The sequence below is a fragment of the Xenopus laevis genome, chromosome 6S (genome assembly GCF_017654675.1).
Source record: "Xenopus laevis strain J_2021 chromosome 6S, Xenopus_laevis_v10.1, whole genome shotgun sequence".
NCBI lineage: Eukaryota > Metazoa > Chordata > Amphibia > Anura > Pipidae > Xenopus > Xenopus laevis.
In genome coordinates, this window is record NC_054382.1 from 45,488,764 (window position 1) to 45,505,519 (window position 16,756).

The 16,756-nt window shown below is 35.0% G+C and overlaps 1 protein-coding gene across 4 annotated transcripts in view; it reads left to right on the forward strand.

Moving 5' to 3' along the window:
* Positions 1-16,756, forward strand: part of dnajc13.S (DnaJ heat shock protein family (Hsp40) member C13 S homeolog) — a 90,974-nt gene that overhangs the window by 14,489 nt on the left and 59,729 nt on the right. For all 4 annotated transcript variants that reach the window (XR_005962205.1, XM_018269333.2, XM_018269335.2 and 1 more), the window contains 10 exons: positions 2,646-2,721; positions 4,360-4,509; positions 4,968-5,009; positions 5,688-5,888; positions 6,679-6,885; positions 9,837-9,932; positions 11,867-11,958; positions 12,957-13,123; positions 14,195-14,274; positions 15,324-15,493. Coding sequence is in view for 3 of the 4 variants with exons in the window: in XM_018269333.2 (XP_018124822.1) it covers positions 2,646-2,721; positions 4,360-4,509; positions 4,968-5,009; positions 5,688-5,888; positions 6,679-6,885; positions 9,837-9,932; positions 11,867-11,958; positions 12,957-13,123; positions 14,195-14,274; positions 15,324-15,493 (1,281 nt within the window). In the remaining variant the exon portion in view is untranslated. The remainder of the gene's footprint in view (positions 1-2,645; positions 2,722-4,359; positions 4,510-4,967; positions 5,010-5,687; positions 5,889-6,678; positions 6,886-9,836; positions 9,933-11,866; positions 11,959-12,956; positions 13,124-14,194; positions 14,275-15,323; positions 15,494-16,756) is intronic.

The following is a 16,756-nucleotide window of genomic DNA, read 5'->3' on the forward strand; positions in this document are numbered from 1 at the left end:
TTTTTTTTTTTTAATTATCGAAAATACAAAACCGATCTATTTTTAGAGGAACCTCCTTGCCAAAAAATCCAAATAGAAATATTAACTGAAATTCTGTATTTTCCCAGTATAAATGCACAAATAAGTCTTGTGCTATTCGACCCAGTGTTTGTTTAGTTTCATGTTACTTTTTGTTCTTGTTTTAAATATTGTATTCTTATTATTCCTCCATTGATTTATAGGCCAATATACATTATTAGGTCTATGCATTTGCATTGCCAAATTTGAAAGTGCAGAAAAATTGCATTGAATGAATTCTGAAACCTTTAGTGAGCTTAAATTCTTTTGGCTTCTGCTTTGTGGATATGTTGTTCTGGTACCAGTAAAATAATGCTGAAGCTTTCTTTCACTTAATATAATTAGCTTTTTTCAGGAACTCTTCAACAGACAGAAAACATCTGGTGTAATTTTGCTCAGTTAAATGAGTAGCAGGTGTTAATGCTATAATTCAGGGCCTTTATAGAAATTCCTTTATGGATCATTCTGCCTTTTTTCAAAGTTGGTGGACCTTGTATTATTTTTAAATGCAATGTTAAAGCTAGATACTATAAAAAATAATGTACATATAACAATTTGTTTTTGCTTGACTATGGCACACATTAATATATATGGGTCAAAGGCTTGTGTAACATCTCGCCTAACAGTTCATTGAATAAAATGGTGGGTATTTAGTTTTTTAAGAATTGCTATACCATTACCACCAGCTATGAAATGGGTAGATATGCTTTAGTATGTAGCTTGAGTCCTTGTATATGAGTTGCCCTTCTCCCTGCACATTATTGGTAGGATGTTCTTACAATAATACAACTACAGGTGTATTATTCTTCGGAATGTACGCAGCTTAGATGAAAGACAACAGATTTTTCTGTGGCAAGTGCTTGATTATAAGCAACAAATATATAGTGAATAAAGTACCCCCTCTTGTAAATATAAGTTTAAGGACCATATAAAAACACGAGGCCGAAGGCCGAGTGTTTTTATACAGGTCATGGAACTCCGAGGTAACTTCTAATATCCTCATATATTACAACTGGGGGTACTTTATTTATTATAATACACATGTTTCAGTGAGTCATGTGACAGAAATTACATCAGAACTCACCATTTATAACTGATGACGTCAGAACTCACCGTTTATAAGGATATAATTTACAGGATATTCATGGCTTTTGTGTATTATATATATATATATAACTAATAACCTTTTTTTTTAGGTCTTGCATTCAGTTACAAGATCCATTTACTGAAATGGCTCTTTAATACTTTGCAGACTCATTATAAATGCACAAAATTGTAATGTTTTTCTTAATGCAGCATGTGCAGTCTTCTAGCCTTTGACACATGTTCTAATTACAGTTGTCAAATATTGTGAATGCATAAAAATGCACAATGACCCTATATGTGCTTATATGCTTCTCGGTTGTCTCTAGTGCAGTGTTCCCCAACCAGTGGGCTGTGAGCAACATGCTGTGCTCCCAGTGGCCTTAAAGTAGGAGCTTATTTTTGTATTCTTGGCTTGGAGGCAATCTTTGGTTGCATAAAAACAGGTGTATTGCATAAAAACTGCCTCCTACAGGCTGGCAGTCCACATACCAAATGGCCAACCATAGTCATTATTTGGCACCCCAGGAACTATTTTCATGCTTGTGTTGCTCCCCAACTCTTTGTAAATTTGAATGTCTCATGGGTAGAAAGGGTTGGGGACCCCCGCTCTAGGGTAATGTCACAGCTGCCGGTGGAACATTTTTGGAATGGTATACACCTATCACTGCACACATGCAGCAAATTTTATCCAGAAATTGTTTTTCTGGGCAAAATCCACCCCAGTGATAGGTAAATGGCATTCCTGTCAGTAACTGTTCACATGGCATCAGCCTTAATTTCAGAATTTTTCTGCTGATGGAGAATTTTACCCCACCTCTGGGTCTGTTGCTATGCTGAGCAGATTCTATTGTTATCTTTATAAAATGAAGGCATTTGTACCACAGGAAACTTGCAGCAGGCACAATGCTTCATAATTGCTTTGGCAGCTTCATACTGTGTACTTCTGAATGCATCTTTATAATGTTTGAGCTTGTTCTGATAAATAAATAATGTTTATGGCTGCATAGGGAAAAATAACAATTGTTCCAATATTTCTAAGGGGCAGATTAATCAAGGGTCGAATTTCGAAGTGGAAAATACTTTGAAAATCGACCATCGAATTGAATACTATGAAATTCGAAGTCGAATTCGTAGGATTTTTTGCATCGTACTTGGAATCATACGATTCAAACGATTTTATCGTCCGAATTTCCTTTGAATACAAAAAACGTAGAAATATGCTCTGGAAGGTCCCCATAGGCTAATATAGCACTTCAGCAGGTTTAAGTTGGCAAAGTATTGAAGTCGAAGTTTTTTTTAAAGAGACAGTACTTTGATTATCGAATAGTCGAATGATTTCGAATCGAAGGTCGAAGTCATAGTAGCCTATTCGATAGTCGAAGTATCCAAAAATTACTTCGAATTTTTTAACTTAGAAAATTCCCTAGATTTTACTTCGACCCTTGATAAATTTGCCCCTAATTGTTAGCCACTTGTATTTATGTTTTTGTTTTGTCTCATAGGTATAAACGAGTTTTTTCCGTTGGTACACATGCCATAACTACTTACAACCCTAACACTCTTGAAGTTACAAATCAGGTAGGTGTCACTCTTGTAAACTTTATAAAAATTAATTTTAAGGAATTATTGTTAGATACATTTTGTGTGGTAAAGAGAAATAATGGCCCTCATGCCACAAGCCTGTCGAGGATCTGTATAAGTCAATGGTAGAAGCACCAATCTCAATTTGAAGATATTGTGGTTTGCGCTGAGTTTAGCCCGAAAAAACTAAAAATTAGAGCTTTTCTGGCAAATCCCCGATTTTTTTTTATTTATAAATAAAGTGAAATAGGGCATGGGAGTTTGGTCGTGTTTTTTTTTTTTATATATATAAAATATGAGATAAATTTTGAGTCTAGTAAATAACCCCGATAAAGATGTCAGTCTACATTTTTGAAATTTTGCCAGCAGTTCTAGAAAGCATTATGATTTTATATGAATATACCTGTTGTATTTTGTAGGACTTTTTTGATATGCATTATCTAAGGCCTCATCTAAAAAGAAAGGACAAAAGGGGGCTTTATTAAAACAAGACATAAGATATGTCTGAACACAGCAGCACCGATGGCAAAAACACATTGCAAGAAAAGCCATTACTTCTAAAATATTTTTATATGGACAGGGCAGGAATAAACAGTATGTAGTGTTAAATTAATGATTTTGGCATTACTGGTCCTTTAGTAAAAGATTGTACCTCTCTTCTTTTAGCGCATATGTTTTTATGGTTATCCCAAAAAACATTTATTGTAAAAAAGGTAACATATTTAAGAATCTGCTGTATTTGATCATAGGGAGCATAAATAGATTACTGAGCTAAGTGAATCAGTAACATAGCCATTGGCTATATTAACCACAGTTTTTATGGATTTGTTTAAGGAATAAACTGAACGCTCTTACTGGAGATAACTTGATCGATAATTCCTTTCTCAATGTCAGAAGTTGCATACATGTTTTAATGGAATTATCAATAAAGTTTGGATTATATGTGTCTAAAAACTGCTGTTCTAATGGCATATAACAAATACATTGTGCTTGAAGTTTCATAATTTATATGTATACAGAATTGTCAGATCTTTAAATTGGCTGACCCTCACTCATTGTTTGTTAGCATCACCATTAAATGTATTTTTCATTTTAATGATTACTATTTTGTTTTGTATTTTTATTTTCTTAAAGTCAGGTTTTTGGATCTTGCAGCAAAGCGGTCTTATTTCTTGTCAGTGTTATGGGGCAGTTAAAGTTTGAGATGATAGCAATAATACAACTGGCTGATCAATACGATAGGCCTGTTTCATTGATTTAATAAATATTGATCAGTATTTATTCTAAGCCTTCAGGATTTGTTGTCCCAGACCATCTAAAAACAACAGCTGGTCTTTGTTGAATCCATATAAAAGGCAATAGACCAATTTTAAAGTTTTTCCCCCATTTATTTGAGATATATATTGATCAATATTTGTTGATTTAAGACATCTGGAATGATTGATCACGGTTGATTAATTCTGACAGCATATTTTAAAATCTGTTTAATGAGATTGAATGTTACATTTCAAAATCTTTATAGAACAATGGGATTTGATTAATTAATGAATTAATTAATTACTTATAAATGTCTCAAACATATAGTTCTAACAATGGTTATTAATTGAATTCTCCTTTTCTTTTTTTCCTTTTCAGTGGCCTTATGGAGATATTTGTGCTATCAGTCCTGTGGGTAAAGGGCAAGGAACAGAGTTTGCGCTTACATTTCGAAAGGGCAGTGGGAAGAAATCAGAAACCTTAAAGTTTTCTACAGAGCACAGAACAGAACTTCTTACAGAAGCACTAGTAAGATATTCTGTTTGTCCCATAGAAACAAAATGCTACACTGTGAGATTGTGTGTTTATATAGTTTGTTTCATTTATAGGATATGTGCATGTGGATGTTTATCCTTGCAAGTGCCAGTCGTTGCTTTGTGCTACAGTTGCTTAGAACAACTTGTTGGTATACTCTGCATGATTGTCAAAATAACGTGATTGATCACTGCAATACTTCTGTGTAGACATGGAAATTTCTCTCTGCGTGTGTTTTGTGTTGATAATGTAGGCAGTATAAATAATGCACAGATATCCCTCCTCCTTAATACATAAAGCTGTGGCAAACAAACAGACACAGTTTTGATTCATAAGAGGATTTCAGGAAAAACTGTGCTGAACTTCCAAGTACGGTGCTATGTAATATTAGGAATATTAGTAGCCATTAGGATATTGCTGTTAATCTTTTCTTTTTTTCTCCTCACTCTTAGCGATTCAGGACAGATTTTTCAGAGGGCAAGATAACTGGAAGGGCAAGTATTACATTATTATTTTCTTAAAAAAATGAAACAAAGAAACATGATTTTGAATCTTTCTTTAATAATCATAACATTTTATGTCATTTTACTTTAAAAATGTGTGCATCACTTGTTATTCCTTTATTAACATTTGTTAATATCATTGTTGATGTCTTAATTGTGTTCTATCACCTTCCTTTCATTTCATCAAACTGTATAGCACTGTCATATTTCCCTATTGCCTTTTTTTTAATAAATTACCTTGCTTCTTTCTTGATTTCCTATAAGGGGCACTAGGAACAGAACTTTGCAATTTGGGGGGGGGGGTTCTATGGGGAGTGCCTAACAACTGCCAATCACCAGTTAAATTGCCCTTGCTTGTCTTTTAAACTTATCTTTGTCCACTTATCTTTGTCCACTCCCAACCCTTATTTTGCTATCACCACCATGTATTCATGTTTTAACTTTACATGGAATACTGATCTCAGCTGTTGCAGTACAATTTAGAATGTATAACTTCCTGGAATCTGCTTACAGGAAGGGTTGCTCAACTAATCGAAAATTTATCAATGATACAGGCCCGGCAGACACCAGAATGCATTACCTGTATATATGCTGAATAAGTTAGAACAATATATCAGGTACTGTCATTGATGACAATGATACATTTACTGTTTCCTTCTGCTACTTTAGAGGTATAACTGCTATAAACATCACTGGAGTGATACACGGAAGCTGGTTTCTTTGGAAGTGACTCCTGGGGGTATTGACCAAATAGATCCAGCAAATAATCGTGTCATTTGCTCCTATGATTATCGAAATATTGAAGGTTTCACAGAAGTTTCTGGTTATCAGGGTGGCTTTTGCATCCTTTATGGAGGCTTCGGTCGATTGGTAAGTTAAGATAGCCATTGATCCTTCTACAAAAACACTAACAGACAGTGGGAAAAACCCCCTAAAAATGTATGTGAGATAATGATAGCATAGAGATGGCACAACTTGGACACAATGCATAGGTCTCTACAGCCTTCTGTGGGGCCTCCTGACAGCCTAATTAACCAATATCTGGCATTAAATCTGCTGGATGTCTTAGAAAATGTTTGAAAATCCAGAGGAGCTCAACTAATCTTTGGTCCCCCTGGCGGCCTCTTTTAACAGGTGTATCTTTAAATGCATAGTTGGCTTATCACCAAAAACTGAATGTGTTCTATGCATAAATATAAAATATCATAGTTGATTTATAGGTGCATGATCAACACAAAAAAAGTTTAAAAATGAAAGAAAATTATTTTATGAAATGCAATAAAATTAACTGTAATTGCCTGGCAATATTTAATAAAAAGAATAGTGCAAAAAGCAAGTGCTTTATGTTCATTCATATTAGATTTTGGACCAGGAAAATATTTTTTTAAAAGGGAAGCATTGTAGCTGACCCAGGCATTATTGCATGTCAAAACAACCTGGCTGCTTTCCTGCTTAATATGCTTGATGAGCAACTTTGTCATTTCCTCAGAATTCCTTACAATTGTATAAAGTAATAAGATAAGAGCAATTAATATTATATTGATTGACATGTGCTATGTTTGTACCCAAAGACACGTTGACAAATTACATTAGAATCCATTTTGTAACATTTAATTTTTTCTGTTGACAGTATAGTAATGATCACATTGTCATTTTTCAGCATTTATTTGCAAGTGAACAAAGGGAAGAAATCATTAAAAGTGCCATAGAGCATGCAGGAAACTTTATAGGCATAACCCTAAGGACAAGGAAGGAGCCAGTAGATTCTGAATACTATGTGGGCCTTCGTTTGGGAAAATACAGCAATGATGAATCCATCACTTCTTTAGCAGAATTCATTGTTCAAAAAATTACACCAAGGCATACGGTAAGAGACATTGCAATCTGGGTTGAAACCATAAATAATCAGTAACAAGTGATACAGTGTATTAAATACTATTCCCAGCAGCCGGAAGTACCTTTAATTGCATCCATATATACACAACACCATGGGACTTAACCCCCTACCCCAAAGGTTCAAATACACTCAAGATGAGACATTGTTATAGTAAAAGGCAATATTTATTAAACACTAAGGCAAAACACTTCAGTTAAAATCAATTAAAATGATAAGCAGCGCTGCATATGGACGGGGATCCCCTTAATGCAAATATAATTTGTACACTAGTGCAGGATACTTAAGTAAATATGTTTATAGTAAATTGCTGCCCAATGGGACATGCCTCAGTACACTAAGCACCCCAGTACAAAAGTAGAGTGGAGCAATCAATGTTCAAATTGGACGTGTATCATTCGCGTATCCAATATTAGTATCCAAGGACAAATTGTTACAAGTGCACAATAGTAATGATGTATCCAGGGGTCAGAGAAAACAGACGGATTGCCGCATCGGCCAGGCGCCCTTAGGGTCACTCGCTGCGAAGATATAGAATATCGTAACAGAGCTGTTAGTAAATAAATGGGAATATACCCGACTCAGTCCAGAGAAATGCACGGGGAGCCCACCCTTGTGAGGTGGAATTAGTCGAAATACAATGTAAGTCAGCGAGAGGGGAGTGATACAAGTGATACAGTGTATTAAATACTATTCCCAGCAGCCGGAACCATCCACTATTTTTATTGTGCTCTCATATTCAAAAGGCATCTCTGTCTGCAACCATGAATGCTAAAGCATAGCTACTCTAGTATGAATGTGCTAGTTCACAGTTTCAGATACATAAGGTTTGTTAGAAATGACGAGTGTTAAGAAATTCATATCCACTGGAGATTGAGATATTTGAGTATATATGTAATCCTGCATAAAACAGTGCACTGGGCCCAATGATACTTTATCTGTGCTCTTGCAAAACTTTACTTACCTTTAATGCTGACTTCATATAAACTGTAAGTACAGTCACTGGGGTGGCTATGCCTTAAAGGAAAACTATACCCCCCCAAACAATGTAGGTCTCTTTAAAAAGATATTGCATAAAACAGCTCATATGTAAAACCGTGCTTCATGTAGATAAACCATTTTCATAATAATATACTTTTCTAGTAGTATGTGCCATTGGGTAATCATAAATAGAAAATTGCCTTTTAAAAAATAAGGGCCGCCCCCTGGGATCGTACGATTCACTGTGCACACAAACATACCAATCAAACTATACTTGTTAGGTCACATGAGCCAATTAACAGACAGAGTTCTAGCTATTGCTTCCACACTTCTTCCTGTTAGAGTTGTAGTATTTCTGGTCAGGTGATCTCTGAGGCAGCACACAGACCATCACAAAATGGTGGCTCAAGATAAAGAGATGTTAAAGTGCAAGATTTACTTAAATATATATACCAGTTTGGTAAGATTCTTTAATATGCCACTTAATACAATGTAAACTATCTGTTGCTTAAGTGTTCATTTTGGGGGTATAGTTTTCCTTTAAGACCACCATTGGTCCCTGGCTTGAGATATATGAGATATATGGAAACGTGCTTTCTTGCAATGCAGATGTAACTGCTCGCTGACCACTTTTCCAGTGACATAAAACGTTCTAACTCTGAAATGCTCAATTCAAGTTTATCCACTCTTTGTACAAGAGTCAGAGCACAAGCTACACAAACCTAGCTGTGAGATTTAAAGGGGAACTATCGAGGAAATGAAAATTGAATACAAGTTTTAGCATACTGAAATAAGAAACTTTGTAAATACAATGAATGAAATATTCAGTATCATTTGTGAAATAATCAAGTTTATCTTGCTCTCTCAGAATCTGTTTCTCCTCATTCTCTCTTCATGCAGCAGTTGGGTGTCAAATAGATCCAATATATCTTATGGGGGGGGGGGGGGGCTTCCTTTCCTAGCAGATGAATTAGAGCTCACTCAAATAACTGATTCCAGTACAAACAAAATCTAGCAAAATTGCACAAAATCTGCATATAGAAAGACATGAAATCTGGGGATTTTAATAGCGCCAGCTCCAATACATCTTCTAGGCAAAAGGAGCCCCCCTATAAGATATATTGAATCTAACTGTCAATAAATATCTGACAGCCAACTCCTGCATGAAGAGAAACAGATGCTGAGAGAGGGATAGTGAAGATGAACTTGGTTATTTCAGATAGTTCCCCTTTAAGAATTCTTTAAGATTTCAAGTCATTGACTACTTGTTCAGCCTAACCAAATTTAATTTCAAAGTGTCATGTGACTTGGACAAAAATGTGCATTGGAAGAAACTTACAATTCATATGATGCAGTTTTGCTGAATAGATTCCATTGTGGTTTTGGTACTTGCCAGAATTTCAACTGGAGGTTGTGTTTTTATGATTTTTAACACACATTTAAAAAGCACCAACATATGCTGCGGTGCTGCTGATTGATATTCAGCTAAATAAAAAAATTTATTTTTTTAATTTCTTCGTTTGCAGCCTACATTGCAGAGATAAATCATTTTCGTGTGTCATAAGAAGGCTGCTAAGTACATGCTTGAATTCATTATATTAATTAATTTGAAGTTGTTAATATATAAGCTGTTCACAACATTGAGACCCAAGCCATAATTTTCTTTCGTCCTAGAAAATGTAGATCATAATAGGCTTATTCATATGGGAGGGAGTTGTGTGTGGGAGTGTGTATAATATTTCCATAGCTTCTGCTACATTGGCATGAACATATCCATGTTTGTTTACAGGACTGTTTAGTAGGTTATTTTTCCCATTGAAGCACAAGATATTTAAATTGGTAAAATATTTTTGCTGTTTCCAATTCTGGAAAGTACCGTCTTAATGTGTCTTAATATATTTTACAAGGCTTTAAATGTAAAGAAATCACTTTATTGTTTTCAGGAGCCAGTGAAAAGATTGTTAGCACTTACTGAAACTTGCCTAGTGGAACGGGACCCAGCAACTTATAATATTGTAACACTGAAACCATTAGGAGAGGTGAGTGCAAGTAGTGATCTATAGTACTGCTATGGTGTTTCCCTTGCAGCATAGATTTATTTGATATTCTGATGTTAGAAAGATCTAACTGGACATAGCAGCACAATACAGTGTCCCTTTATATTAACTGCTGGTAGCAGCACAGTCCAATGGTTAGCTCTGTTCAAAGGATATATGCTGCTGTCTGTGAAACAGTGTTTCAATGTATTATTAGAGTTGTTGCACAACTCATTTTACATTCGATTTTTTTTATCTAAATCTCGTCCAGTCAATTTTGTCTTTCATGACTTTAACTGCTAATTATTTTGATACTGAGACATTTGTTGGAAAAAATATTTGTCACATGGTAGGATCTTTCTGTTTAGTAAACAGTTAGATTTATACAGTTCAGAAGCAGCTGAAAAAATACTGTGGTACATAAATAATTTCTGCAAAAACTGTTTATGTAAATAGATATTTAGGAAGTAGTGCACCCTCTAATGGCAAATATAAACATAATAGAAGTAACCTTGGAATTCCTGGACCAGCTAAAGCCTGAAGACCACACGTGTAATGCATATTTCAAAATTTTTGATCAAAACTAATATATAATTACTCCTTATTGGAAGCAACCCAGCGTATTGGGTTTATTTAATGATTACATGATTTTCTAGTAGACTTAAGGTATGAAGATTCTTATTACAAAAAGTTATTCGGGAAACCCCAGGTCCCAAGCATTCTCGATGAATGTCCCATACCTGTATTTACTCCTGCACCCTCCAGTGATGTTAGAGATGGGATGGGTTGTGCATGGGTATGTAAGGAAAAATGGCTCACCTGGTCAGGCAGGTAGGTGCTGGAAGAAGGCCGGTTAGGGTCAGGAGCATCACTACTGAGATATGTGAGCAGCCAGAGAATCTGCTAAATGGAAATGTTCTATTTTTCCTTGAATATATATCTCCTAATATATACCATATTTTGACATGAGCTCATTCAGGTAGGCCTATATAGAAAACGTGAGAAAAGGTGCACAAACACTATCTGTACTGCCAAAAATAAATAAATATTGTTTTTTTGTTTTTTTTTTCAAGACTGCTTTGCTTCCTCAAACTGATAGAAAACCATGATCTGCCTGTGACTTGTAGAAACCATTTCACCCACCCCTTAGGCTAGGCACAGCGTTAACTCACCTTGTTCCCTTATGACAGGCATGTCCAAAGTGCGGCCCGGGGGCCAAATGCGGCCATTTTCAAATTTACACCGGCCCTCAGCCTCCATCATGAAATTAATAATAATGCGACCCGCCAGCACAGTTCAATCAGCCGTAGCATTAATATATGGGCACATTAGTGAAATGATGTACCACTTGGTCTATACTGCTGCCTGTGTGCTGAAGGTGTTAGCAATAGACATGTACTGGCACGTACTGATGCGCCCCTTTCGCATACGAATGTCGCGAATGTCAGGCTGAATGGTCGGCCCTCACACATTTTGACCTCACCAAATCTGGCCCTAGTTGCAAAAAGTGTCCCCTGCCTTATGAAGTGATGGATTGTGGGATTTGAAGTCCCTCTGCTTCAGGTCCCACAGACCATCAATTCACAATGGAACAAGGTGACTGAGATTCAATACCTGCCTATGGGGAGGGGAAATCACAAATTACAAATAAAAAAAAATCTATATTTATATTTCAATACAGGGATAGCATTTTTGCAGATTTTTTAATTTAAGTTTAAGTTTAATCCACCTGAATGGTTCAAAATAAATATTTTCCCCTATGGTGTGATAGTCTGTTTAAATTCTGATCAGTATTTGGAATTTAACCACATTATTCTTTCTAAGCCGACTTCATTAAGCCACCATAACAGATTTTGGAGCATGTGTAAAATTTTATATGAATGCACATAATTTTTGTATTTTATTAATGTAAAAGTTATTTTCCATTTCTATAACAGATATTTGCACTAGTCTATGACCCTGAAAACCCCCAACTTTTTACCATAGAATTTATCAAAGGACAGATTCGTAAATACTCATCAACTGAAAGGTAAAACACTCTATTGAGCACTGAAAGTTTTCATCTTTTTTGATGTGATAGAGAATGTTTGATGTGATGACAAATGTACTAAAGCTTTATTTTCATTTGGACATACTCTGGGGGGCAGATTTGCTAAGGGTCGAAGTGAATTCAAAGTGAATATTTGAATTGAAAAACTTCGAATTTCATAGTATTTTTTGTGTACTTCGACCATTGAATAGGCCAAATTCGACTTCGATTCGAAGTGAAAATTCTTCAACTATTCGATCATTCGATTATCAAATTACTGTCTCTTTAAAAAACTTCGACTTCGCCACCTTAAACCTGCCGAATTGCTATGTTAGCCTATGGGGACCTCCTAGAGCATATAGCCAACATTTGGCTACGTTTTTAGAAGTCGAAGTGAAATCATACGATTAAATCGTTCGATTCGAAGTACGATAGTAGTACGATCGTACGATGTTAAAAATCCTACTAATTCGACTTCGAATGTCGAACTAGCCTATTCGATGGTCGAATTTCAACGTTTTTTGCACTTCGAAATTCGACCCTTGATAAATCTTCCGCTAGATGTCTTAAATCTAAAAATGTTTTTTTTTATAAAGAAATTCTGAGATGAAATAATCTATATAATTATTGTGGGCTTGGCAAAATGAACTGCAGGAAGGGATAGAACATAATGTAAAAAGTAATAAATATATGAGACAGAAACACTTATATATTGTTGCATACATATTTTTTTTGTATCCATTGTATTTTTTGGTACACATTAATCTAAAATTTGAGGTAATTCAGATACTGGCATAGATTTCTTAATATGTACAGGCTGTAAGCAACCTCATCTTTTTTTCCCTGTACATTATACTCAGTTTTTCAAAATTTCTGCTTAGCATATGGTAACATGCATTTTACCTTTGTTTTATTATCTACAACAATCTTGTTACTGGTCTTTCTTTCCAAGTGTCTCTTTATATGCAAGACTGTTAATGAGCATTTTCTCTCCATAGAGATTCCTTACTGGCAAGTTTATTAGATGGAGTGAGAGCATCTGGAAATAGAGATGTCTGTGTTAAGATGACCCCAACTCAGAGAGGCCAGCGGTGGGGCTTGTTAAGTGTGCCTGTGGAGGAGGAGGTGGAAAGCCTGCACTTAAGATTTTTAAACACTCCTCCGAGTAAGCTAATCCTCAGAGAGATTTTCCTTTTTTATATAATATATATATATATATATATATATATATATATATATAGAGTTCAAGAGGACCCGCACACCTTGGTTAGTGAACCAAAAATTTCTTTATTTTTCAAACTTGTGCATCCAACGTTTCGACCCACATTAGGGCCTTTATCAAGGCCCTAATGTGGGTCGAAACGTTGGATGCACAAGTTTGAAAAATAAAGAAATTTTTGGTTCACTAACCAAGGTGTGCGGGTCCTCTTGAACTCTACATAAATACTTTGACCCAGCACCCACGTTCATGGAAGACTGGTTTAGAGTGCAAGCGTCTGATTCAGGTTATATATATATATATATATATATGTTTTTCATTATGAATTAATTAATTAAAAATGAATGAATTAATTAAAAAAAATATATAACAATAAAAATCCAGCATCAGAGTTAATCTGATTTCTGTTTGCTTTGCGCCTTTTTTTTTTTTTTTTTTTTTTTACATTTCACATTGGAAAGAGGCAAGGTAATAAGACCCAATTCATTAACACTTTTGCTTTGTAGAGTGAATGGTACAGCCTTTTAAATGCATAGCAGGCATTCTAAATATTTTGTATGGAGCAAAAATAGTGCATAAATCTTCAAGAATTACATCACAAACACTGCAACAATTCTATAAGCGATTTGAAATTGCCAAGCAAAGAGAGATACATTAAAAATTACAAAATATAATAACACATGTTTGAATATCAAAGGTATGTACTACTTTTGGTTTCCAATTAGCAAAAGAAGAAAATAATTGTCAATGAAGAGTTCTTCATGTGTTGGATACCTGCACAGATGGTTTATATATTTTTCTTTATTTATTGCTTATTTCTAAGCTCTTACAAATTGAGTACACAAAGCACTGAATTGTATACTCTGGCCTAAGTAAAAAAGGCAGCACCGGTAGTGTTGCTGCTTCAATAAATTGCCACTACCAACCCTCAGGAAGGCTGGAGGCTGCTTATTTTATTGAGGTGTCTTAAGTGCCTATAATTATTTTACAGAAATTATTTGTGTTTTACCATTGTAGATGGGAACTTTGCGGATGCAGTATTTAGATTCAATGCTAATATCTCTTACAGTGGAGTCCTACACGCAGTAACTCAAGATGTAAGTGTATAAACTTTTATATTTAAAAACTACCATTGTTGTTGAATAACCTATACATTTATCATGATTGAATAAGTAACCACTGCGTATAACACCTTAGGAGACAAAGAACATAAAATCTACAGCACTGACTCTCAGGTTACAGTGCCAGTGCTGTGAATTCTACTTTCCTAGGTTTCTGTTTAAAACCTTAAAATTACTAAATGATTATCGTACAAAGTGCAGTGTAATTTTAAGGTATAAATAACTTATTCAGTGAGAGTGGTAAAGATACAAAAGAAAGAAATATTACTATTTGGTGTGCACTCAAGGGAGCTAAATAACGGCTATTTAACTCATAATATAGCAGAAGTGTATTTTGTGAACAGAGAAGAGAAGCAGATACAGTATATATAACCCTTACTGCAAATAATAGAAATACCATCTAGTCGCAAAAACATTCTCCAGGGAAATTACATTAATTAGCTATATTTTATTGTATAAAGTATAACTTGTTCATTGGTCACTAGTGTTATTACTGACTTGTGTACTTTGCGTGATTAACATTTGGTTATTATAAATAAAGGTATTGCATTATAAAACAGGCCTTAGGAAAACTGCACACAAGGCTGATGCCTTTGGTTTTGCCATCACAACTTTCCCCCCAAAGCCAAGGCAAACATTCATAATGAATATATTGTTGTTATTATTAATATTTATAAAGCACCAAAGTATTCCGCTGCTCTGTACAATATATTGGTGTATAAACTGAACATACAAAGCAACCAATAGCCAAAACAAGTTTAAAAGGGGTACAAGGTTAAAAGAGTTAAAGGGGGTCCTGCCCAATTTATTCTTATTACAGTATATTCATTGTGGCATGCTTTTTATCATCAGAAAAAGCATGGCTGTGTTTTTGAGCCATAATTTAGCCATGTGCTTATTTATTACATTGCTTCCCATAGACTAAAATTTCTTTCTATGTGATCTATATGTATATATGCCAGTATAGAAACATCATGCCCACAGCCTTTTCTGTTTTATACGCTTTTTTTTTTCTCTTTTAACAGGGTCTCTTCTCTGAGAACAAAGAAAAGCTAATTAATAATGCCATAACATCATTACTATCGCAAGAAGGAGAACTTGCAGTTTCCAATGCAGAACTTGAAAGCCAGTTCCAGGCAGTCAGGAGGCTAGTGGGTTCCAAAGCAGGATTCCTGGCCTTTACCCAGCTTCCAAAGTAAGAAGTAATCAACTTGAAATGGGAATTAAAAATCAAATGATGTTCTGCTTGTTGTCAAACTGAAATTGAAATGCAGTTTTTACATCATATAATTGATCTGCAGATTTTACGTATTGTTTTCTAATAAATCCAGGAGTATTTTTGGAATGGTTTGTAATGTTTATTTTAAAGCAGCAGTTGTTTTGCCCCATTTTTTGCTTACCCTAAAAAAAGCAGGTTATAATGCAGACCCTAATTACTGAATTACACTAGTGGTTTTCTCAAACCGATTACTAACAATTGAGTGTTTAATTGTTTACAGTGTCACAAACCATTTCCTGGCCGTTATTGATTAGTAAATGGAAGCCTTATGAGTTACATGGTAAATGACATCCATTAGATTGTTATATGCAGCAAACGAATATTGTGTATGGAAAAGTTCTTTCTTAGTATATCATAGGCTTCTGGGAGACTAATCAAGAGAGTACATTTATTTATGACAGTATGTAGCTTTCTCTTATGCTTCAAAGGATCACCTGTTATGTCTGCAGTACATTTTTAGATTTTGTTTATATACTATCAGTAGTAAAGCCTTAGGGGGCTATTTATCAAGGTCCGAATTTATCTAACCCGATCGTGTTTTTTATGGTTATTTATTATTACATTTTCCCGAAAATTTGCTACATTGTGAATTTCCTCCGAATTTTTCAGAATTTTCACCCGAAAGCTCCGAAAACATTGTGACATTGCCCGAAACCCCCCAACACAACCAAAAATCAATGGGACTGTTCCCATTGACTTTTATGCAACCTTGACAGGTTTGAGATGCCGTGTTTTTATATTCTGGCTTTTTAGCCCTTGGCGTGTAATAAATTCTGAAAAATTCGTGATTTTTTTTAAAAGTCCGATTTTATAAAAAACAAACGTGAATTTTTCGGGGAATTTCGGGTATTCGGAGCTTAGTAAATAACCCCCTTAGTGTCTAGTTCAGGACACGTCATATACTTGCAGATCTGGTGAGGTTTAGGTGAAAGCCTTGCTTTAAAACCTGGTAGTATTTGTTACTGCTACTTATTAAATCAGTTCATAAATATTGCAATTCCAATAGATTGGAGACGTACCCACAACACACAGCTTTTGTTCTGCAGTTTCTGGAAGAACTCATAGCCGAGGACTCTCTATAGACATGCACTAAAATGATCTCATTACTGCCTTAGAGATGTTTTTGAGTCTAGCCCTGCTTGGCTTTAAAAAAACTGCATTATACCTCTGGGAGAAAGT